At 31.8% G+C, this 27,191-nt stretch overlaps 1 protein-coding gene across 1 annotated transcript in view; it reads right to left on the reverse strand.

Annotated features, from left to right (window-relative positions):
• Window positions 1-1,595: 1,595 nt before the first annotated feature.
• Invadolysin (leishmanolysin-like peptidase, invadolysin) overlaps window positions 1,596-27,191 on the reverse strand; it is a 251,794-nt gene continuing 226,198 nt past the window's right edge. Inside the window, exons 6-15 of the mRNA XM_072903972.1 lie at window positions 12,368-12,479; window positions 10,640-10,821; window positions 9,316-9,519; window positions 6,026-6,251; window positions 5,650-5,843; window positions 5,443-5,575; window positions 5,087-5,246; window positions 4,840-5,006; window positions 4,600-4,719; window positions 1,596-4,482 (exon numbers count right to left, since the gene is read on the reverse strand). Of these exons, the coding sequence (XP_072760073.1) occupies window positions 4,324-4,482; window positions 4,600-4,719; window positions 4,840-5,006; window positions 5,087-5,246; window positions 5,443-5,575; window positions 5,650-5,843; window positions 6,026-6,251; window positions 9,316-9,519; window positions 10,640-10,821; window positions 12,368-12,479 (1,657 nt within the window). The 3' untranslated portion in view covers window positions 1,596-4,323. The remainder of the gene's footprint in view (window positions 4,483-4,599; window positions 4,720-4,839; window positions 5,007-5,086; window positions 5,247-5,442; window positions 5,576-5,649; window positions 5,844-6,025; window positions 6,252-9,315; window positions 9,520-10,639; window positions 10,822-12,367; window positions 12,480-27,191) is intronic.

The following is a 27,191-nucleotide window of genomic DNA, read 5'->3' on the forward strand; positions in this document are numbered from 1 at the left end:
GTATTAATACGACGGCTATTCAATCAAATATCAAAGCAATATTTCACGTGTATTTCAAATCGAACTGAAGCGTACTAACATATGAATCGCATTAAAGTAAGCCGTGATATTCTCCGTTTAAAATTAACAGCTATGTTCCGCGGAATGTATCGTTTAAAATAGACGGTTGAAATATTTTGCACCGTTTTTTAAATATAATAATAGAATTTGTATCGCGTTCGATTAATATCGGGAGTGCCGTTTAAGTATTATCGCGCGATTATCGAGTAATTAAGCGCGAGTGAGTGTCGCATAAATGTAAAAGGCAAAAGAAATATTAAAAGGACACGGTAAGGATGAACAAGCTACAACAACCCGTTATTGCGCATCTTATGTGTCGGTGAGTTTAAAAATTATTTTTTATATCATTTTCATTAGTAAAATATACAAAGTAAGATATATGAATTTGTGAGAATTATATATTATATATAATATCTCATAGATCCACTATCTCAGAATAGGCTAAAAATAAAATAATGGAGAATTTTATATTACATTTTATTTCTTATATACCTCTTTAGTGGCAATTGCAATAAAATACAGATTGCTTAATGTAGCCGAGGTAGTGAGCACTGTTTAATGTGCTATGATGCAAAAGAGTGGCTTAAATACTTGGTGATTTAGTTACATTTTTAAAGTCAACTAAATAAAATACATATCAAAGTGTACTCACATAATAATTGTCTTATGTACTATTTACCTACATACTTTTAATTCAACAAATAGAATATAATATTAAAATTATATTTCCTAAATTCTTTTTTTGTGGAAACATTAATATTATTACAAAACGATTTTACATATTTCAGTTATAAGCTCGTTTTTGTAAAATCCAGTTATGTACAGTAGAATGTTATTAAATTTTGACCAATCCAAATGTATTTTCAGCATTTTTTAAATCCAAACTGATATTTATAAAATATAGAAAATGCAGAAAAATATTTTCTTACACTTACGATACAGTCCATAAAAAAAGGATTAAATTCATAGATTTGGCAAAACTTGCTTATGCAGTAACTAACATTAAAAGCTAAAACTGATTAATTATCGGTTATAATTTTCATTATTAAACTGAAATAGGTCTGTAAATTGATATACATATATGTATTGTTATATCAATATTTGTAAAAATAATCTCACTTCTTGAACATATTCTTAGAGCTTATTAATACCTATTTAAATCTTATTTAACTATTCAATTTTTTTATTCAATAATTTGTGTCAATATTAATAATTTTTACTATTTTGAATAAAAAAAAGATTATTTAATTTATTATATTAAAATATATATATATATATATATATATATATATATATATATATATTATATTTTTATTCTTTAATGGCACAATTTAATCAAATGTAATATAAAATTATTAATTATGCTACATTATATTTATTTTCAAAATTAATAATAAATTAAAAATACATTTTTCTGATACACACTATTTTCAAAAATACTCAGAAATTTATCATTATCTATTAATTTTAATATTTCTAATGTCTTAAAAATATATTTTATTAATTTATTAGAAACATATATATATATTATTTATAAAATAGCAATTATTATTCATGAACATTGTAACCTCAAATTTGTATACTTTAACTAAAAAAAAGGAAAAACTAAATATTTTATATACGCGATTCTTCTGAGTCGCGACAGTGTGATTATATAATGTAGCACTTTTATTAATCTTAATTTTTTACATCGCAATATATATTTTTTTAAATATCTATTATAACGAAGTGTGCGATGCTGAAAATTACAAGCAAATTAACAATTACAACATACATTTTAACTTTATACGAATTTCTAATTGTTCTCATAAAAATTTCACAGAAATAACAACTCAGAATTTTTAGTACTATCTATAATACACGTATTTAGATAGCCGCATACATTTCTACACGCATATACATATGTCTTCGATAAAGTTATGAATGGATCTTACAACATTATTCAAATATATTTGACTTCTCATTTCCTGATATCTAACGCCCCTAGTATTAATGTTCAGCGAATGGCGCATGTTAATGAATCAAAAAATTCATTTTAATGTCGAATAACGACATCGCAGGAATCCACGAGAAATGTTCTCGAATATACATCTCAGTATTTAATGTAATACTGTGATATCTTCAAGTTCTTTGCAAATTACATAGTATATTAAAGATTAATCATTTCTGTACAAAATTAGATTAAATGTTTACGTATGGTTATATACTAAAATCTTTTAAATATACCAAAATTGAATATTTATGTGTGTTATAAAAATGGAATTAGTACTCATTGCATCTTATATAATCAATAAATATACATATCTTTAAAATGTCTCCTTTTATCAAATTCTTTTATCTCCTTTTATCTCCTGATATCAAAATTACTATTTTCATACAAATGATAGAGAATCATAAATCCATTGCTGTTTTTAATAATCTTAAAAGCAATTAATACAAATTAAAATATGATAATAATGAAGATTGATTCGTGTTAAAGATTTATTCTATTATAATTAATTTACAAACTTTAGTATGTACAGTTTACATACTATTTCCACATTTTTCAATACAATAATTTTTTTAAAATAATATTTTATTTATAATTAATCTGCAGATTGTTGCGCCAATTTATTCTTTTTAAAGCATTCAAGAAATCGTAAATAATGCGCACTTTGAAAAAAGTAACATTCATATAGATACAGTTTCATATCATTTGTTATGAATTAAGTCTTTGCAGTGAAAATAGTTTTTTGTAAAAATTATATTGATGATACATATGATTTAAATAATAGAAAAGTAGGGAAAGTATTCCCTTTTTATTATGAATGATTTGAATGCAACATATATATTTATCGCATTCGTCAAATAAAGTTTATGAAGACATCTGTAATTGCTAGAATTTTCATATTATGCAATGCGAAAGCTACTGTCGCAGTTTTATTGTATTATTATAGAATTCGTATTTTTCAAACTATATATACAAAGATTTATTTCTACACATACATTCGTGATATTCATTCAGTTTCACAACAATCGATTCTTGATAAACTGACTTGTCGGACACGCTTTTGAATCGTTTCAGAGTTTACATACTTATTCATCTATCGTTCGATATGATTTGCGTATTTTCATACGAACCTCTTTACACATATGTCGCTAGGAATGTTCAAAATTTATTAATAATACACAGACTTTGTATGTGAAAGAAGGTACCAACCGTTATATTAAATTCTTAATGGAATGTAATTTTTTAAATGTAAAGAAAAAATTCGCTATACCTTGCTGACAAACATTATCAGTAATGTTTCGTAAATAATATGGATTGTATAATATATGTATTTGATGTGTGTGTATGTATATAAGATTTTTTATAATTAAAAATTCATATTGATATGCTCAATAGTTTCTTAAAAAGTGACATGTGTAATGCAGTTAGTGAAAGACCATATATATATATATACTTTCTTTTTCGACGGATATATTTATCACTCGCGTCATCGTGTCATGCAAAATATATACACAGTTATTTGTCAGCAATGTATAACGTGGTTTCTCTGTTGAAACTTATTTATTTTTATAAGATGTCATTTATAAAATTCCGATATTACTAAACTTATTCTTTATATCGGCAGCGCTTACAGTCCGTATAAATGCATATCAGTCAAATAATATTAGCAATTACTTATCGACCAAGGTAACTCACCTTGAATTGAATAATGACCGAGATTATCATCTATCTAGCTTTAAACAACGTTTCCATTCATAATAATGAACAAAATATATTACGTATCAGAGCTAACTATGTATAGTGTGGAATGTATACGTAATAATAAAATTAGTAAGCCAACTATAAATAACCCAAAAAAATATATATATAATATGAGATTAGCACTAAAAATGTGCTTCGTCATATTATCACGAATAGTTCAATCTAAACATAGTATCTATCGCGCGCATAGTACACCTGAAGCCTGATAATTTTTTTAGCTTTTGGCTAAAAAATTTATCGCTTTTTTGTATAGATAATGAGTTTAATTACGATTGTCACCTTAGCCAATATCCATTACATTTTTATGATATGATAATTAAAATTTGAACAAATATTTTATATATACATACATACATATATATTTATATTTATATATATGTATGCATTAATGCATATCGTGAGAAATGAAATATTTTTCCGGACTGCCAAAATATGATACAAAGTTCATTAAATAATATTTATAGATCTAGATTTGGTAATGTTAAAACATATTAACTAAAGCAAACAACGTATCATCTAATGATGAAAGATAACATTGCAATAATAAACGTTGGTACACTTAGGCCAAAACTATTTGCTGACGCACAGTGGAGATAGTCTTTGTGATAAAACGTAGAAGGTGGGTGTTCATCCCCTGGCTTGCACCATTCGCCTCGTGCTTTAAATTCCGCCTTGAAAAATAAAACAATTTGATTATTAAATAAATTGCACATTTTATCGCACAATATTTATACTCTCTATGTTAAGAATAAACTATAAATATATACATATTTATATAATATTCATACTTGACAAATATCTCGGCAGGGTGGACAGATTAGAGCACCTTTATGCAGCCAACCGTTCTGCATAATTCTTATAATAATTTCCTGTCCAGCATGGTAGCAAGTATAAGTATAGTTGCCGACCTGAAAAAAAGATACCAAATTTTCTCTTCATCTATTCATTATAATTATATACATTAGTGTTTAATTTATATTTGGTCTTTATAAAAGCGTTTATATATCGTCATGATGTAATAAACTCACCATAATGTGCAGTCTGCCGACTTCGCACTTATACAAGTAACAACCGGAGCCCCAATGTTGCCATTGTCGCGCTTGTTTGCAAGTTCTCTCTTCCCACATGTCATTAGTGTGGTCAAAGCATCTCGAATGAGGACCGTACTTCTCTAATGCAAAATTCTTGTCAGAGTCTAAAAGAAGGATATTTTAAAAGAGATTTGTCATACATTTCTTTGCGACGCGCGTGAGATGTGTACGCCATGCAACTTACGCGGATTATTCTCGTCGTAAAGACAGTGTGAACCCCTGACTACTATATTCTTTGCTCTCCACGTGAATTCCTGTATGTAAGGACAGTAATCTGCCAGAGATACCGAACCGCCATAGTATTGTTCCTCTCCCGGTGGTACGTGAGGTATTTTATCGAAGTTCTGCAATAGAAGAAATCGTCAATCCAGATTCTTCACATACCGCAAATATTCTCATACGATCGATAACCATCGTTTACGTAGACATTTCGCTCTCTCCACTCTCTCTCTCTCTCTCTCTCTCTCTCCCCCCCTCCCTCGCCTTTCACTCTCTATTTTTTAATTTATTATATATAATAAATTATTATATATTTTTTACTTGGTATTTCTTGGGCAGCGGTTGCGGGTGTTTTACTAAATTACACAAGGCCACTGAACTTCGATCGTCCGTACATTCGGTTTGCAACGGGTCCTGTTTCACTTTATTGCAAAAAGGATGTATCGACTTTCCCCTAAAACATTAAAATATTCTCGCATAATCATTGAGATACACGGTTCTCTTTCCTGAATATTTCAGTATACATACGATAGCGGGGATGATTTGGAAGATATCCATTCCTTACAGGATCTCATAGCAAAGTTGCATCCTAGATTTCTTCCCCATCCTAGCTCTTGAGCCATCGAATAGTTGGCGCTATACCAACCGGTATCTTCCATAAGAGCGAGCGTTATTTTCGAGTAAACTGGATTTTGCGTGTGTGTGCCCGTCATCGCTTCGTTCTGAGTAAACAGAAAAATCAATTTAGAATAGCAAACGTTTATCTAAATTGTTTGAAATATTCAAAAGTACAAACTATAGGCTATGCGTATATAGATTCGTGAGAATTAAATTTTTTTTAAAATATTATTGTATTAAATATAAATATATTAAAGAATTAGACCGGAAGTAGTATTACGCATACTTCGAACACGCGTTTCTCCCAATGCGTGAGAGCCGTGCCGTCCTCACCCTGGTCCTCCAGTTCCGCACCCTCAAGCTCCGGGCAATTGAAGTGCGCTTGAACCTCGGCGCGGACGCGAGGCGTGACTATCATTTGCATGGTCCTCTCCACGTAACCGCCGTGCACTTGCCAGCGAGGTCTGACCACAGTTTTGATCGTGTTCTCGCTCCATTGGTGCGTTTGTAATCTATCCGCAATTCGAGTATCAAACATTATTAGCATATGTTGATTTGAAAGTTAGAAGCTGCTGTTGTCATTCGATATAATAATCTCACCGCTGTCATCTATCAAACTGTGGATATTCACGAATGCTCAAAACTAATTAGAATTTTGAATAAACTAATATATCTGCAAGAAAGCAAATAATGAAACAAAATAATCGACATTCCTCAATATCGGAATATTTAATTTATCTCAAAATGAAAAATTGATCAAATGATCTGTGTGCATTTCAAATCACGTCAAACGTTTCGCATGATCGTTATCCATTTTTTTCATTATTTTTTTTTCTCTCTACTTTTTTCTATATAATGTATCTTGTATGTTCTCTGCGTATACGCTTTCTTCTCGATTTATATCTCAGCAAGGTAACGGAGGGTTTTTTTTCATAACATATTTACTACATGTCAAACGTTGAATATCTCCATAGCTTCGCAGTGCTAGGCAGATAAATATAATTGTACTTCAATCTCTCTCTCTCTCTCTCTCTCTCTCTCTCTCTCTCTCTCTCTCTATCTCTCTTTCTCTGTCGAGTTTTCCCTCTCTATCTCTCGTATAAAATGATTGATGTGATACGTCGGCGAAACGCTGTTTTCGACAGTGAGCGGCCCCTTCTATATCCTATTTCGACATGACGGATGAATTCGCGAATGGCCATTTTGCCGGGAACGAGCACGAGATGAAAAATATTATTACGCTTGAGCATCGGCACAAAATTGCTCGTCAACGTATCTCATATGCATAAATTGTTGAAAATAGTATATAACATATGATAGATCTCGAGTATAGAAATCGAACGTTGCTCGAGAAAAGAATCGTTTTAATTTTACGTTACAGAGGAGATTAAATTCATGTAAAATTTCTTTGCTCGTGAAAACGCTTTTGAATCTCATCGAAATGCGTTTCGAAGTTAATTCGCAACAAATGAGTTATGAAAGTATATCGCCATTCGAATATTGTTTCTTGTCAATTTACTTTTGCAACTTAAAACAATGATTTCGCAATTATGTTATCAAACTCACATGTTTTAGTAACGCAGATAATTTGCATTTATGTCAAATAGCTGGTTAAAACGGATAGAGAGAAATTGATGTAAATGTGCAACTAATTAACGCTAAAAGCTTAATTACTGTTATTAATAAAAATAAATTTAGACAAAAATAGTATCGGAATATTTCCATGAAAGATGAAGCGAACAATTATAAAGCTAATAATTGGAAAATTAATTACAGTATTAAAATTATTTATTCTAAAGACAATAGTAGCTCTTCATTTTACAAACAATTGTATATTTAATATCATAGCATTGTATTACAAAATCGATATTTTATTGAAATCTAAGATTAAAGTTCCCTCTCCCCCCCCCCTCTCTCTCTCTCTCTCTCTCTCTCTCTCTCTCTCTCTCTCTTTGCATGCGTTGCTGCAGATTAGCGTAAACCTTAAATGTAAGAGGATCCCTGTAGAGATATTCAGACGCGGTGGGGTGAGAACGCTCGCGTTCACGAGCAGATGGATGGCAGGAAATGCAAGGAAACGCTGGAATTTGTAACAGAGAACGCGCAGATTGCGAAGCCGAGCGAAAACGGACGGAAAGGACGACTAGAACTAAAACGAGGAGCAGTGAAGGACGACGGAGGGTAAGAGGGTTTCTAGTGAAACAGACGAAAGGTAGAGAGGAAGAGGCAAAATTAAAAGGACAAGCATCTACGAGAAAACGAGAAGGAGCGAACGAGCAGCTATCTCCGACGAAAATCTCTGTTCCTCAATTTGAGTTCTGGGACATCGTCGGGAAAGAATCAGAACTCCCTGGCAAAAAGTTCTCAAGAGTTTAAGAAGTTGTGCATACATTACCGAGTGGCTTCATAATTCTCCAACGTTATGCAATGCAATGAGTGATGTTCTATCAAAGAGAGAAAGAGAGAAAAAGAATTTTTATCTCTGTCATCATTCAAAATGTAAATCAACGTGAGAATTTATGAGATCAACCGAAATAGTTAATCACGTTGAAGAAAACGCATTGAGAACATATTGCAAAATTATACGCCAAAACGAACTTTAAGAAGAACCAGAGAATGCCTGAGTCATTCTTGAAATTTATTATAACCTGCTATGAATCTATTTGGAATTTCACAGTTCAAAATAAAAAGGCATCGATTTTTACTGCTTGCTACAGACTTGCGAACAAGATAGCAAATAGAAAAAAAAAACGAAGGAACAATGGAAAGTAGAAGATGTAACTAAGAGAATAGCGAAAGGTAACGGATGCGAAAGGAACGGGGAAACAGAAGGAAAAGCATGTGAAGAAAGATCGTGCGCAGAAGAACTTGCATCTGCCAACGCCGGAAGCCAGTTTGTTACGGTCCGTCGACTTGGATAGAATAAAATACCAGGAATTTTCCAATTTTAAAGGCAGATACACCATCAGACTGATAAAGGAAGAAGAGAGAAAAAAGTCAACAAGAATCACATCCGTAATAGAATAATAAATTGACGAAGAAGACAAAATGCCCGTTTCTGTCAATATACGAAAGCATTGTACAATAATGTCAGTAAAATTAAATACACATTAGCTGGTTAAAAACTATACCATAGAAAATATCATAAAAATCACATTATTAAGATAAGAGGGTTTAAGAGGGTTTAATCGATGTGTATGTGTGTGTATTGTGTGATGCCGCGATATTATATCTGTATGATCAATAATATCTGTCCGACGTTCTAATTTTGAAAAATCCTTAATGGTAATTTTATGCTAACGATTTAAGCTTTATCTATCGGTAGAAATCTACATAAAAGGAATCGATCGCAGATAGTGCGATATTTGGTATTCTAAGTAGAGTATCAGACATTCCTTGAATACGTAACTGCATCGTATTTGCAATCGAATTTAAAATACATCTCTGCATTCGCGATAAACTATTAATTTTTTATATATATGATAATAATTTAATGCCCGTGTAATTTTATTTTATACCTTTCGCGCGCGATAATAAAGGAACTTTAATATAAGACGTACAAGAGGCAGAACGTACTTTTCATTAAGGGGTGGTTTTCCGGTATCGCTTCTTCTGGGCGTCCTGGGCTCGCCATTCTCGTCCCTGTAGAAAGCGTATAAGCTTACAGAAAATCCTAAAGCGTGCAGGATCTCGTGTTTAACAGTGCTGAGCAACGTTTCCAACTCCTGCGGTTTCGTGCTGATGCTTCCTGGGCATAGGTTGGCATGACCAGCTATCGGCCTGGAAACAATTAAGTTCGTTTCAGCAGCTGCTAAATCTCCTTTATTGTAATTACAGCATCTTAAATTTGTATTATTATTTCCTCGCGCAAAATATACTCAAAAACATTTCAAGACGTTTTTCAGGACGAAAAAAAATCGATACATATATATATATATATATATATATATAGTATAAGTTGAAACGTGTAGAAAAATTACAGTATATTTATCATGAAAGATTTAATCGATATTAAAGCAGTATGAAACTACATTATGTTAAATATATTTTTTTGCACTCCAATATTTTAAGGATCTTCCCATAAGCCATGCAGCAACGCGACGCAGGAATATCGTCGATCTATCACGATCAGACGTCGTGCGAATAATAAAATTCGCGCAACACCATTTACATCGACCGTAGTACGACGTGCGCGACGTATGTACCTGACAGACAAATTTAATCTACTCAATATGCGTTCACGTTTCGGCAGATTCATAAAGTTAGACGTCAAATCACACATAGCGTCGAGCTTAGCTTTGACGAATTTTCTATTACGAATTCAGACCTATAAATGTTTACTAAATCACAACCTATTTGTTTCTCATCCATAAATAATCAATAATTTTAATAATAAAATCTATTTAGTCATATAAATAAAATAATTTGATTAACATAATGATTAATAAAATTGTAACAACTATTTAGTAACAAATTCGAAATAAAAATAGATTCAACGCTTAACAATTATTTGTTGCATAAATAAAATATATTTTTTTTAAATTAAAGACATTAATATGACTGTTTGCCATTGTTGAATCGCTTGTACAAACAATTCCTCTTATAAATCCTGTCAAATATTTAATCCGACGTTCTCATGAAATATATTCGCCAGATGTTGTTTGCCTTCGTTCTATCCTTCTGTTCATACAAACGGGAATTTCGCATGTTTCAATCATATGACAGACCACTTATTCAATATATTATTAATTATGTTCTCTCAAATATCAAAGTATTGTGAAAACTATATTAATATTTAATATATGTAAAATTTTTTCAATGATATTTTATAAACTGTTAGTAAAATCTATTACATACATATTATTATTATTAAATATTACTTTCACCGAACAAAACTTACCGGTCTAAAGCAGCTTCCTGTTGACAATGAGCAGCGTAGGCTACTGTTAAGCCTTTGTGACATCTCTCAGTCTGCATGGCAGATACATAGAAGACAAAATCGGCACCGTCGATTCCCGGACCTGCTTTACTCCCCTCAGCAATTCCGCAATTGTGTCCTGTCGCGTTACATGTTCTGCAGACCTGTATATACATGCATATTTGAGAATATATAGCAAGTCATTCGAGAAAATACTATTGGTGTCTTAAAGAGACCAACACACACACGCACACAATTACACAAATACACAAATTTGATTTCAAAGTAATTATCAATTGACTAAAAAAAGAGAAAAAATATATTCCTATAAAAGTATATATTATATACTCCGAGTCTTTTAACGTCCAAAATTTTACAGCAACATAAAATGATACAGAAACAGTCATGTTTGTCGCATAATTAGTGTCAGATGCAAAGTACTGTAAAGAAGATTGTAGCCTGTAAACGACAAAGTATCCGAAAACATTAACGCTGATGAACGCGAGTGTAGAATCGCATTATCGTCAAGACACCTTCGGTGAGGAGGTAAATAATTTTACGCCATCAGTGAATACTGTCAACGAAAAGGATGATGCTTTCGATCTAATAAGTTATCCGACACCAATTCGCCTCTCAGGGCTACTCATCAATTAGCGCTTCTCGTTTTCAGACTGCTATCGTTGAAGCACATCCCTTTAGTACGAGCCTCGATAATCGATCAAGATGAAGTGTCAATGAAATATCGTGCCTCTTATTTCGATGAATATACATGTTCTATGTGAAAATATAGAGATCGTGCCATCTGTCATGATCACAGACTATTAACTCTTATGAGCAAAAAATTCTCTGAGCTAAATATTATTTTCATATATTACGAATAATAAACTTATTATTTCTTAAATAAAAATATGAATAAAATTATGAAAATGTATACTTAATCACGAATAATATTGTAACTTAATATAAATTATTATAATCATTATAATATCATGATCATCAATTTTGATAATTATAAACTTAATGAATCGAGATATTCTGGAAATAATATTAAAATTTTTAATGTATTTTAACAATATTAGAAACAACAATTCTGGATCAACATAAACGCGTTTATTTCGATTCGAACATCATCTGTCGCTGTATTCGTATATACATATAATATCATAAATAATACAAATGTTTGATTTTCTAATATATCAGAATTTATTGTTAAATATCTAGTAATGGACAAGTTGTAATTTAATTAAAAGTTAAATTTAATTTAATGAATTATCGAAATTAAAGTCTTATCAATTCATATTAACTTTTTTTCAATATTTTAAAATATTTGTAACAAAGTTAATGTGTGTGTATTTAAGGTATACATTTTTATTATTTATATAGAAAATAATTACTAGAGGTAAATAATAATAACATATTCCTATAAATAATAATTATACATTCCTCTACATATTTATTTTTCTCATAATTTTTTATTTTTTATCATGGAGAATATCTGAATATCTAAAGTAAATGTTAATTTAAAATTAAATAAAAAAAAGATATGAATTTCTAATCATTATACGTGTAACAAATAACGTCAAGTAGGTTGTGAATTTCATACAGTTTGCCATTGCACGAAATAGACCACTCGATCTACTCCTTTGACTAGCTTCGATATTTATTGCACGGTTCAACTCGACTTAGGCAACTTATCGGGTAATTACTTACGTCAAGATGGTCTTCCGGGACGACTACCTCGCCGCACATAGTAACAGAGCGACACGTATCTATACAGTGTGTGTGGTGATCCTTGACGAAAACTTGACTACTCTCGCATTTCCTGCAAGCACATCGAAAAATATAGGTGTAGATATAAAACTTATGAGAGAGAAAATTAGATCGAACTTCACATTAAGACACTAAAAATTATTTATAGGAATAAAACTCGTTAAAATTAAAATATAAAATATCGTGTTAAATTAAAAATAATTTTTTCAACATTATTTAATAAATTCACAATATAAATTATGAATCTTTCTGCGGGATATTTATTCTGCAGACTTGTATAAATATGAGAGTTTCAATATAAATTCTCATAGCATTCGTGATAAGTTTTCAAACGTTCAACAAAAACGTTTCGTATCGTCATTCACATAATTTGTTCGTAAATCAGATCATTTTAAAGAAGGAAATAAGAAATAACTATCAAGACTTACAAATGAAAAATGCAGGATTTTATTTTCATATTTTATTGAACATGTTTTCTGCAAGAATGTGCGGAATTACTAGCCGTCACTTAAGTGGAAACCTAAGAGGAAATCAGTTAAAATTGCAAATATTAAAAAAAAACTTCAAAAGAAAAGTTGCTTTAAACATGAAAGAACATAAAATACTTACAAAACCTCGCATTATATAAAAGCATAATCTTATTTGAAAAAAAGAAAAAACTATTGACAATGTAATACCATTATAATTGAAAATGTTTCTATACATCGGACATTGTAATTTACGATATAATATCATCTCTAATGCAAATTATTCTTTAAATATTGATTTTTTAATTAAACGATATTATACAGCAGAAAACATTTTAATATATGCATATATCAATTATAAGAGATTTTATAAATCATACAATTACATATTTTTTTCCTTTTTAGTAAATTTTTATGCATAGCTAATATTTACCAATTTACAGTTATAAAAAAAATATCTGAATATTTAAATTTCAGATTAATATTTTATTACTAAAATTTACTTAAAATTAATTATGTAAACGTGCTGTGTAAATTAGTATTATATTAACACTGACGTGATATCGCAATGAAGTTGATTTTAAAGTTCATACTCTTTTCTTTACATGGAAAGTATTTTTTTAAAAGACTATTTTCACACGCGATTTTGAGCAATATTATCCACGAGTTGAAGTACAGCGGCGATGACATCCCGATGGAACTGAAAGTACCATCGCAGGACAACGATCTTCCATCGACATTGTAGACGATATCGACTCACTAGTATATACTTTTATAGAGTAAAAGTGGATACGACTATATCAGATACGATGGCGTTACCGGAAAGCAAGGATAAAGAGAGCTCCAGGGAGAGGTGAGCACTAAAGAAAAGGTGCACTTCGCTAAATAAACGTCGTGACACAAGCGTGTTTGACATCCCCAACGAAGATGTTTCCGCTTGATGTTGCACCAAAGTTGAAAAGAAAAGCGACATACTATCTAGTAATGAATCTCCACGGAAATAAAAATTAATTAATTCTTACAATATAGAGAAATATAAGTCTACATATAAATTAGCTTGTTGCAAGCTTTATTAAAGAAAAAAAAATTATGCGTCTTTTTATCTTAGAGCGAAATTTGTATACGAGTGTCGTATATTTTTTAATCGTTCAGTTTCATCCGTTTTTGTTATACATTAATTGTATTCTGAACGTTATGCATAAAATATCAAAGTCCTGAAAATATCATCGATATTAAATTTACTATAGACAATTATAATGTATATAATGTGTATTTCAAGCGATAATAAGGAAATTAACCAGATAGGGTATTGTGTTTGTTGTATATGAACAAACGGACTAATTTTCATTTTGAACAACGTGCAATACGCCAACATTCGATATTATATGACACTGATCATTGCAAATGAAAACAATGCAAGGACTGAAGAAAGGAATTAATTAATGTTGCATAAATAATGAGAAAATTTCTGCTGCGACGTAATATAAATTATGTATGTTGCTATTGAACACGTTACACATTTCTTTACAATAACAAAGGGAAAATTAACTCCCTGACAAATGTGATCGATATGTCACATGTGAATCCAAAAAACTCTAATCGTTCGCTAAATCTTGCCTCTGCGGTTTCCGAAAGGTGTATGCTAAGTGTTTAAGTCGCTAATCGGATCACCATCAGTTGAGTTAATTTGCATAAAGTAAAGTAGGTTTCCGGTTCCGTCGAGGAATTCCAGATCCGGATCGCCGGAAACGGACATCTGCCTATTCGAGAGATTTTCGTTCACAGAAAAGCTACTCGCCACATTTATTCTGTGTCGTAGCAAGAATATTTTTCAACACGTCCTAAAATTCGCTAAAATCACAAAGAAATAAATCTTTCAACTTCTTGGGTTTTACGATTTTAATTTTGCGTAATGACGAGCTAAAAAATGCAGACTTCGAAATCGACCATAAGAGAAAATGCAGTCCATAAATAGCGTAGCAGTTTCCAGGCAATTTACTATTCCATTAAGAGTATCCTTCGACTTCTTCTCTTACCTTCCCTGTTCAAAATCCTCACAAAGAGGTGCGACTTAAACCGCTTTTCCGTTGCCAACGCGAGATACATTCTTGTCAAGATAGAATCTTGCAATTTCGGTGACTTTGTGAAGTCGGCTCGATATCGCTACCGGTTTTCCAAGAAAATTATGCACATTTTCCTTTTTCTCAAAAAAAGCGAAACAATTTAAAAATGTCTACTTAAATCACAGAATAATATACATAATTTTAAGCTCTTTTATTTCTTGATTAATTACTCCAAGTATGATTTTCTCTTCTTTTTAAAAATCTTGAAAGATATCAATAGTACGTTACAAGTAAAATAAAAAATATTCACAAATTAAATTTTACTTAAAAAATAAATATAAGAAAGTTTTATTATCTATTTAATTTTAATTTAGTTTTATTTTAACAAAATTCTAAATTTAATTACATCACAGTAATTGTAAAAATTAACACAACAAAAAAATAACGTACAACCAAATTTTTGTTAGAAAAATATTAATTTCAAATTAATCAAAGAATGTATAAAATTTTCAAATATGTATATATATATATATATATATATATATATATATGTGTGTGTGTATATATTAATCTGTATGGTCTGCATTAGCTACAGCAAACAAATATTAGTCGAGAAAAGCACGAGCGTATTTAAAATCTAAAACACACAAATTGATATCGCTTATATAATAATGATTCTATTTTTCAAAAGACCAATAAACAATAATAAGAGACGAAACAAATCCATATGTTCTCTTCAGTGATAAACATTTCCCATTATTATTCCGTGAGACATGAATTAAATATTATTTTTATTTAAAATTATTTTAATTCTTCGCATGAAAGTGTATTTATTATGTTCTCTCTGTCTCTCATACTTTATACTATAGCAATTTATTTCAGAGTAATTGCCTCATATTTGCCCAACGTGCAAATTTAATCCAATGTGAGAGCGCGGGCTTACAGAGTTAACGCTTAATCCCTTTGGGATGACGATTGATCCTACCAAAATGACGTTCGATCCTATCTAAATGCACACATATGTGCAAACAATGAATAAGCGAAAATCCTCTCTGTTACGGTAATCAGCGATCCATTGTATTATAGATGTATCAGTTTATACACATAATACACATGCACACACATGCACATCATAAATCATATCATCGTTCTATTATAATTCCAAATTTATACATTCTTTGCATATATGTATGAGATTAAAAAATATTAATATAATGTAAAATGTAAGTAAATTTTAACTGAAAACATGTCAAACATTCTTTTTAAGAATTTAAAATCTTTTATTAGTATGTTAAAAACTTTCAAATTAAATTTTCTATTTAAAAATGTGACTACCATCGTTCATACTCGCACATTCTATAATTATCAAATTATAAGAATGTTTAATTATACACGAAATCCTGTATTAAAAGCGTAAAGTCGCCCTTGGACCTTCTTAGCCGTAGCCTCTGATATTGGAATTTTCAAAATTCAGAAATACTTTTCGGTGAGGACGAAGATGTTGATGGTGACTTCCCCAAAGAACTTTATCGTTCAGGTAACTTAAAGGAATCCCGAGCACTTTGAAAGCACCACTCCACCGCACTTACTCGGAACACGTAATGTCGGGAGTACGGATTTGTTGCAGTGACACGCTTTCTGCATTACCAAGAGCTCGTTGGGTACAGGCACCAACCCAGCATCCTTCGGTTCCTCCGAAGTCGTCTAACAGCTGGTGAAAACCGCATGATTCACAGTTATCATGTGATCGGGCGAAAAAAATCAATTAAGAATTGATTTTGTTAGAACAACATTTTGAATGTATACGGAGGTGATGTTGCTCCTATGTATACATATACGTATAGAAAATTTACAAAAATTTTTATTTTGCTTTCTTAGCATTTGATGAATTTTCAACTGCACGTAACTTAGGCACGAAAGTAAAATTTCGAAATAATTAAAAATATTCATCTCTCAAAAACAATATAAAAACTTCAAAAGTTTTATTGACATCGTTATACGACTGTAAAATTTCGTAGTATTCAAGTTATACTGTTCTTCACTTAGCGCTCGAGTCTTTATAGCGAGAGATAAAAGCAGAAGGCGTTTATGCAATTTATATGCTTGCATATATGTAAAACTGTATATAAGTATATAACCGAGAATGTTCATTTTCCTTTGAAACCGGAAATCCGTTATATTCGTTCTTTTCCTGCATCCTTTCGGCAATAGTCTTTTGCATTCTCTTTGCTATAATAAGCAATAACGCGATTCTAAAACTAGTCTCTTTTCCGTAGAAATTTAATTTATTCATATTCGCTAAATTCGTGTTGTTTTACGATAGTGTTCTTGTATATTATTTGTTGTGTATCCATGTATTAATTGATTTATTAGAACATTAGGGATGGATTAAATTTAAACGTATTCATTATCATTATTATTAGTGTAATTTTAATAACTCGAGTTTTAGTGAAGACTAAGATTAAGATTTCATCAAACTTGGAATAATATAACGACGTATATAATCCATACAAAAGAATGGCTGTTCACTGCATACGCATACTCGTAAATTTGGCACAGACATTAAATAAAGTAGCAAAGTGGTTAAGGATAAAAAGTATATAGTTAAAGGAGAAACTTTTCTAGAAATATAACGCGGCAGTCACTATTGCTGAGTGGCACATCTGGCACGTCGGATGTACAATGTGTGCCTGCATAGATTCTTCATCGACACTAAAGTATCTGTGGTTGTATACTCGGTCGAAGTCAACAGCGATATGAACTACTGCGGTTTACGGGTCAAGTGGTGGATTCTCGTATATGATCGGCCTATACCGCTACGTAAATATTAGCAGATTCTATCTTCCGCAGTAGCTAAATCCACATTGAAGATGATCATTAAAGACTAGAACAAATTACAAAATGAATCTATCAATAGGCATTATGATCATGTTGAGATATCGCAATTAATATTTATGTAGAAAAAAATACACTAATACTGCTGATTCTTAAAATTGCCATTTCAATAATTAAGTTAACAGCGAGTGCAATTCCAAATACGTCACGAAATTTATTTTGATGTTGAGAATGACAGATCTTAGAAAAATCTAACCATCAGTGATGGTGATAAAAGATCGAGATAAATGAGATAAATGCGAAGTCATCGAAACGAAGATTAATGCAGTCGCGTTAAATGCTTTATATTTTTCCTTGAAACGACAGTAGTTTCCTCAATAATGACCAGGTAAAGCTAAAAAATTAAGTCAAGATTGGAAAGAATCACGAAGACAGCGAAGAAAAGGAAAAGCGCAAGCACTATTATTGATTAATTTTACGCAACAGCGATAGATGCCCTATGTCGTTTTCTTTATCAACTGCATTATGCTTAAAAAAATAAAAAGAAAAATAGTGAGATTGGTGTCAAAAGTTTCCCTACTTGATGTAATTTGAATGCAATAAATATTCACAATTCCTTTGTTGCTGGAATAAAAGAAGAAGAACTAAAAAAATGCACAAGAATAGTCAGTATCTATTGTTCGCTGGAGATTTATGTATTATCTTTTGTAAAGGAGATACTAAAACGCAGTGTAATAAAAAAGATCATGGATATAACAAGCATTACGTATATAATCATGCTTATTTGAAATATCGTAATTAATATTTAAAACACAAGTATTTGTGTGTGTGTGTGTGTGTGTGTGTGACAGAGAAAGAGAGAGAGAGAGAGAGAAAGGGGGGGGGCGGGAGGGAGAGTATATAATGTACTCTTTAATTGAAACAAAAATAAAAATAAGAAAAGATCGATAAGACAACGATTTGATTGTTGTATTTCTGACCTTTCTTCTCTATGAATGAGAGGTGTTAATTAAGAACAGAGAATGTTAAAAATAGAGTGTTAATTAAAAATAAAATAATAGTCAATTTTAAAAGAACTTTACTAAAATTACATTTAAAGATTGCTTTTACTTTTCAATTATCAGATAAATCATTTATATCGATCTGCCGTATTCATTGCAAGAATTAGAAATATAACTTTACAATGAATTTATAAATGATTTTAATATAATTTACGAGGATAAATTAAATGTTTCTGTTAAGAAGCTACCTAGTTCAAAAAATAGATAAAGTCATTAATTTACACTCGAATTTAATTTTACGCATTTCATTATTCCTTTATAATTTGTATATATGTAATATATACAGTTACAATATTATTCCTTTATAATTTGTATATATGTATATTTGTATATATGTATATGCTAAAATTTTCTTTTACATATATTTATATCTATGAGTCGTTAATGTATACCGTACAAAGAAACGAAATAAATAGATAATAAATCATCTCATGAGGCTAAATTTAAAGAGCGCTGACGTTAATTAGAACGATACGTCATTATTTCTTTTCTGTAGCTTACATTTCTCGTTTCTTGTACGTTTCTATTACGTCATGCTCCACGTTACGAATATAGAGAACGCTGCGGGTATATGAGAATTGGAGAACTGATGAAAGAGAATTGGTACCTTTCGGCATAATTATGCCTCTTTGATGTAATTATTTGACACGTCTGGATGAGGCATATTTTGATTTGACGAAACGCTTTTATCCATTTTTGAAACTGCAAGAGCTTCATACATAAGATTTAAAATAAGAAGCAACGAAACGGACGAAAAAAAAAACTTATTTTAATAATCTATTTCTTTCATTATAAAATATTTTATTTTTATCTCCAACAGACAGATACATGAAAATTTTATAAAGCAAAGTAGTGTGTATTTTTAAAAGAAACTGTTTTATTTATTCCGATCAATAGCAAATAACACAAATAAATTATATTATTGGATGACCAATATTATTGAATGATAAATTAAATTTTACAATTAATATGCTGAAATTATAATATAGTGAAATTCATTCGCGTTAATTAAAGTATGTTTGAGTGCTGAATATATGTATATAAGTACTGTCAATCGATGCTATGAAAATCTACGATAAAAGAAAATCTCTACCAGTACGAGTGAATAGTTAAGAAGATTCAAGCAGCGACTTGAACGCGCGAGATAACGGAGATCCAATTACAATGCGATCTGTTAACGCACTCGAAGTTCACTAATTATCCTTTGTAACCCTGTAACCCTTTTGATACCGCGTACTTAAAGCACAGCCGACGCTAAGAAAATTTTTCACAGCTGCTAGCTAATAATTAATTTTCGTGCAATGTCAGCGTAGCAACGAAAAAAGCTCTTTCAAGTAGCAATACGTCACAGGGACACTTTAAAAAAAAATCGTGTCTTAGCGGGAATACCGAAAATGCAGTATTTCGTTAATTAGCTGGTATTAAAGCGCTCTTCTTTCTCCAAGAACAATAGTATATTGTTTTCTTCGGTGTGAACATCTTTGTTAGAAGAGTTGAAAGTAAGAATGATCGTATTTACGGAGTATAAGATGTCCTTTTGAAAGCATTTTATAAAGGCTGACTGAGTTCTTCTTTCATTCTTAATGTTTAAGCTTTTCACGGCGGCGTTTACTAGCCTCTTTGATTGCTTGCTAAATTTATCTTTGTCGATGGTAACTTTTAATTTTATTTGCTAAATAACTTGGATAAAACCACGCTTCAGTTGTAATGATACATTCATTGTTTGTTTGTAAATTAGTAGCAATTTCGCATTTTATTACTCAATAAAACGGGAATTAATTTAGCGACTTACCGCGCTAGTCGTGAAATCCCGCGAATGAAAATATTAACTTCAACTTGCAGAACATCTTTTAATACGAATTCTACGAATGGAGAATCGGCTGCTTATGGCTCAACTTTCCAAGAGAGAGAGATAAAAACTTGTCTACCGTAACATTTTCCGGCAACTTTACTACCCTACCGAGACGCAAGGCGAAAGCAAAGTTTCCATATTACTTGCCGCTTCGAAGGGATTGTAGCAACGAACTCGATCGATCTAGAATTTATTTGCGCCTAAGGAGCAATACACGAAAGCGTTTTATTGCCATTTTCATTGCATTATATTAACAATCGCTCGTTACTATTTTAGTAAAATAAAAATAAAATTAAAGTACCTCTATGTATACAATATTATATGAACTATCATAAAAATCTGTATCAAAATCATATTTTCATATATTGGTAAACTCTCTCACAATGAACAATGAATGAATTTATAATTTATTTTACAATGCATCAAGAAAGGCCTATCCTAGTTTATAAAATTCTACAGGTATATACAAATTTTTTTAAATATATTATAATGAAATAAAAAAACAACATACATATATTGAAAAAAATAAATATCTTCTTCACACATGTATGCGTGTCATGTAGACCTAAATATTATTTTTACATAATATTGTGTATATTTGTGTATATATATAGTACGTAATATTATGTACACAAATCATTCAATCGGAATAGATTACACAATGTGAGATTTTGGAAACTCGGATCGATTAAATTTACATATCCAAACTTGTTTACCTAATGCTAATTTACATAATGATAAACAAAATTACAAATTGACTTGGAATATAGTGTAGTATAAAGTAAAATAATAATAGAGAGTAAAATAAAGTAACAGGAATCGAAGCAGATTCGCGAGTTATTACGGTTGCATTCGCGTTTATCCCTCGTCAATTTTTTGGATGTTACACAGAAAGAGAGATCATTGTTGTCGGAATACAACGCAAAAGTAAATTTTGCGCTCGTCTGTTGCGAATAATGGATTCGCGAGCGGAGGAGAGTTACATCAACGGTGCCGGGAGCTTGTACCGATAGCGAGTATCGTGCAGATACTCACGGGAGCCTTTTCAGCGGGGTATTATAGCCGGGGGATATTTATGAATCGAAGGAAGAGGATCCCCCGGAAATCCTGCAGGAGATGCTATCCCATCCTATCCCGTGGCGCTATCCCATCCAGTCTTCCGTAATCCCTATTGGATCTGCCGAGGTTGATAAAGGAAAACCGTATGGCGTAGAAGAGAAACCATACCATACAGAACGCTGTCGTTCTACGTTCAAGCACTGGTTGCGCGGCCGTTTTATCGAATGCATATACTAAGCTCTGCAAAGTCGAAGTGAAGTATACCTGAACGACCATCGAGACTGATCCTCGAGATTTGTTATTAATCTTTAATCCGTCAAGCGTACAGTAGAGTAATTTTCAATAATGTTTTTGAGATTAAGTGCACTACATGTACTACTGTGTATGTGCAACTATTATAAAACCTACAAAAATCGTCTACTTCCACGTACATATATTGAAATATCGTTCCTACATTTCATATTCCGAATTTAATGAATATATATATTTTCTGCAACATCTGAAATATCCATAGCACGATTATTAAAATATAAAGTTATAAATCATCAGAGAATGTTGTAAACTGACAATATTCGACAAATATTCGAAAAGAAAAAAGCCGAAAATAATCATTTGTACGTACAATGCACGGGAAATGTTCTAATAGAGGAATGCTCGATCGCAGTCGCAAAACTAAAGTCGGAACGTGACAAACATACACAGATTCAACTGTACGACAAAAGCAAATTGCGCGTCGATACAACGGCAAGGTTTCCCCCGACAATTCGTCGAGAAGCGCGCGTGTTTTCTCCGTCTACGATTCCAGCCGTCGTCTCTCACGCCATTCATGCGCGAAAAGAGAGTTCGGGCACGGTTCCGCTTGACTCCGGCGAATTGGCAGGGGACGTTCGTAGGAAAAAGCGATCCGGCGCGGCGGTGAAAGGTGAGAACGACGGACGGAAACAACGGCGACGGGCACGAGATGGGGGCCGAACCGGGCCGGGCCGGGCCGGAGACGGAACAAAAATAAACGCCGAGAAGCGATCCGATTAAAAGTTTGAACGGGCACCCACTAGTCTCGCGGCAGGACGAAGCGCTTGCGCCGCGCGTTCTCGTAATGGATTTTAGAGTACCCAGCCGAGCGAACGTGGTACGAACCTTCGTGAATTTTTACGACGGTCTCCGCGTGCTCCGGATATCGTAGAAGCTATGTCTACGCGTGCGAATTCATCATTCGCGTGCTCGCTCTGATTTTGCTTTTTGGGAAAAGCGACGCGATGTGGTCAGACATGAAAATCTACGAATTAATACCCCTTAGAAAGATAATTATATGTGATAAAAAAAGTACTTGGATAGTTGACAACTGACATAATATTAAATTATGATTAACCATATTTTAGAATAAAGAAAAAATTATTTTTTTAATATACCGCATGTGATTACTCTTTCGATTTTAAACACTATATTATTACAAGAAATATTGAAAAATCAATGGAGCACAGAATTTAATTCTATTCGAGATATTATGTTATTTCGAAATCAAGGGTTTAGTGAATGCATTGCATAGCCTCTATTTTGCATCCCATTTTCGCCTACTGTGTGGCAACGCAGTTGTTAGTTTCGCGGAACACACCACAATTTTCGAACCCCCGCTGATTTTATTTCCGAAATGGACTCGAGCGGTATGACCACGATAATGCGACCGCCGCTGATGCTGCCATTAGTCTGTGGACTTTATCACTTCGTGACATCACGAGCGATGAAATTTTATCCATGGTGGAATAATACATACAGACTCGTATATCATTAATTAAGCATGTTGACGATACCTAATTGTAATTAATATTTTTGTTATTCTCTTTTTATAATATCTTTGAAATCTAATTTAAATTTAAAACATTCAAGAGACGACTACATAATGTATATTATTATTTCAAAATATTATAAAGGTTACACCAAAGTAATTTAATTTTTCATAATTTTTTAATTTCTTATGAGACGTTTAGATAATATAATATTGAATTATTTCTTCAATTTTATCATAAAAGATATAATATTTAGATAACTTAAACAATTTAATTAAAATATTTAAAAAAAAGTTACGTCTCATTACAACGTTATATAACGAAAACAATAAATTCTACGTGACAATACTAACCATGTACACAGTTATCGAGAGTAATATATGTACGCAATATACATTTGTAGTCGTCACTGCAAAATATTTATATAATAAATTATAACTGAATATGAAAACTCGCCGTAGGTTACAATCTGATAACTTTTGTTAGATCTGCTGGCTCTTGTCTGATATCTGACATTATAATCTTCTCCATAAGGCAGATCGTAAAGTTTGGTTATTTTTGCTATAACAGCAAACGTAAAGCATAGTGTAATACGACGCGTCTAAAATAATCTACTACATACATATATCCGCAGGGCTATCAAAAATGTACGTTTTGCAGAATATATTTTACCTGATTACGTTTTAATTCTGCAACATGTGTGCCGAGATAAGTAACATAATGCTTTGCTTATTATTTTATACTAATTTGTAAAATATAAAGTCCAGTAGTAAATATTGTAATTACATGTAGTTTCTCTGATATTTTTCTGCAATTTACAGTACTCTATAAACATCACTTTAAATAAACACGTAGCATCTTTCTCGAAATTAAAATAGCGCATTGTGCTATGTCATAAATCTTACTACTTGACAGAAACAAGGAATCCTCTTCCTTTTCCTGGTTCTTTCTGCGCTCTTAAAAAAACACTAATTAAAAGTAATATAATCTCTGGCACATTTCGAGATAAAATTTTCTCGAATTAATTTTATTTTTATAAAAATAACATCTCGGGAATGAAATGAAAGTTAGATACCTACTGATTTTAAATTGAAAACTCACTCACCAATTCACTTCCGTTTACTTCAAGTTATTCAGCTAACTTTTCCGATTGCCAAAGAGTGGTAACCTTAATCCAGACATTATAATTTCAATGAATTTAAAATTTTAAAGTGATTTTTTTTTCTCTCTCTCTCTTTCTTAATCCTACCTAACTACTATTGTATTACGCAATTTTATTTGCACTCAAATCACTACGCTGTTCTTTATTAAATAAAATCATTTGCATTACCTTTCTATTATTAACTTTTATCAAAACAATTTTAATTTCCTTAATATGGGTTTCGCAAATTAGTTGTCACATTTACACAATGTAAAGCTCACACGTTGATTATCTTTTAAGAACAATGACTTTAAATCCGTTAACTTTGCTCTTTCCCTTCCTTCTATCTTGGATTTTCCTGACAAGACAATCCGCGTTCTTCGTCCGCGTTTGTCCCTTTGTCTCGATTGGATTTTTCCTTCTTCCGGCACGCCTTGTTTCAATCTTTTTGCACCGGTACACGGCCAGTATCTCTTTAGTTCTTTTTTTCCAAATGCGCCGTCGCAACAAGCTCGTTCCTCTTCGTCATCCGGAAGTGGTAGTGGTAGCGGCGACGGCGGTGGTGGTTAGTCCTCGGTATACGAAAGATTCAAAAAGAAAGAGTTAAAGGGTGGTGGCTGTGCAAGATCGATACCGCGATACGGATTGGCGCGGGGGAAAATGTCACATCCGTTTGCTGTGCGGTAACGAATAGTCTGCACGGTCTCATAGTATCGAGATTAAGATTAATAACGGGGACCGATCCAAATGTCGGTAACTAATGTCGGGAGCTCTGCTCGTCTCGCAGCCCGGAATTAATGCATCTCGCTGTCTCGCTCTTTCTTTCCCTCGCTTCTGCCCTATTCCTACGTCTCTCTATGCTAATCTATTCGTCTTTAGCAGAGATAGATCATGCTTGCCGACCGGATAACATGGAATACGTATGGCACGTGCCGATGCAGAATAACATCGATATATCGTGCTTACTTGCAAAACCGGATTAGTATCATGCATCAATATATCACAAAGTATAATGAGAGAATACTGAAGAAGATTATGGATTTGAATTACAGAGATAAAGATCTGAAAATAATGTTATCGTGTATCATTCGGATTATAACGTATGTATATAGCAGTAAATTATATTAAATTATTGGATACCAACAAGGGAATATCTGAATAAAATATAAATAATTAAATATAAAGAGAAATTATATATAACAGAATATATAGCACAATGGATATTGCTGTTAATGCGCTTATTATTAAATAATTTACAATATAAAAATTTCCATCACGCATAATAATTTAAATAAATTTATTACAATATAAATACGTACATACACACACACACACACACACACACACACACACACACACACACACACACACACACACACACACACACACACACACACACACACACACACACACACACACACACACACACACACACACACACACACACACACACACACACACACACACACACACACACACACACACACATATATATATATATATATATATATATATAGAGAGAGAGAGAGAGAGAGAGAGAGAAAGAGAGAGAGAGAGATGCTTGACCTTTGTTTCATATTTACATCATTAAAACATAACTGGAACTTTTTCAATTTTGTTGTCAAACTATATGATATACATTTAATAAAGCATATTACTTGAAAAACATTTCTAACAACTCTATTGTTAGAAAAAACAAATAGTCTTTATCAATTTCAAACATCACCATCATTAAATTAACGTTATTCAAGAGTTAGTTAAACTTTCAATCCTAAAATAAATACGATGTAGTATTCCATTATCATTACGCTTTGCTTTTCTCTTTTTATCATATTTTCAGCAAGCTTTGATTTCTCATTTTGCATGCGTTTGATGTCTCCTGTTTCCGTGAAACGCAATCCATGATGCAGAATTGAAAATACTCTTGCGCGACGCGGTATATGATACCTCATATGATTTTCATACCCTTAATGTTACCTGTGATCACGGTAAAACCAGGAAGGTTGATATTCCGTGCATGCCAAGTTCGATTAAAAACGGTGGACATGGATATGAACGACATCTGTGCATGCTGTTTTTATGTCAGGTTCGAAGATGAATATTTGTGCTTTATCGGAGAAAATGATAAACATTTTTCATACATTCGTACCGATTGATTTCCGGTTGTTAGAAAGAAAAAAGTAAAAGAATTTCTATGCAATATACATATATACGTATATATAATAAATTATATAAAAAAAATTATACAGTCATTTAGTGATTATATCATAATTATGAGAATAATTATCAGTGCTGTAAAATCTATTAGTTACATATCCTTAAAGTTGACAATATTGTCAATTTGATCAAGAAAATAATTTGCAGTATCAATGACAGTTGCGTTTACAGTACACCTATTCAAGAATGGCGTGTATTATTTTTCAATTCCATTCTATTTCTGACGTACAAGCCGGAGGCACTACGTTTTTATTTTGAGGAATTTTTGGAGTGAATTTTAGAATG

This window comes from Anoplolepis gracilipes, chromosome 12 (genome assembly GCF_047496725.1).
Source record: "Anoplolepis gracilipes chromosome 12, ASM4749672v1, whole genome shotgun sequence".
NCBI classification, from domain to species: Eukaryota; Metazoa; Arthropoda; class Insecta; order Hymenoptera; family Formicidae; genus Anoplolepis; species Anoplolepis gracilipes.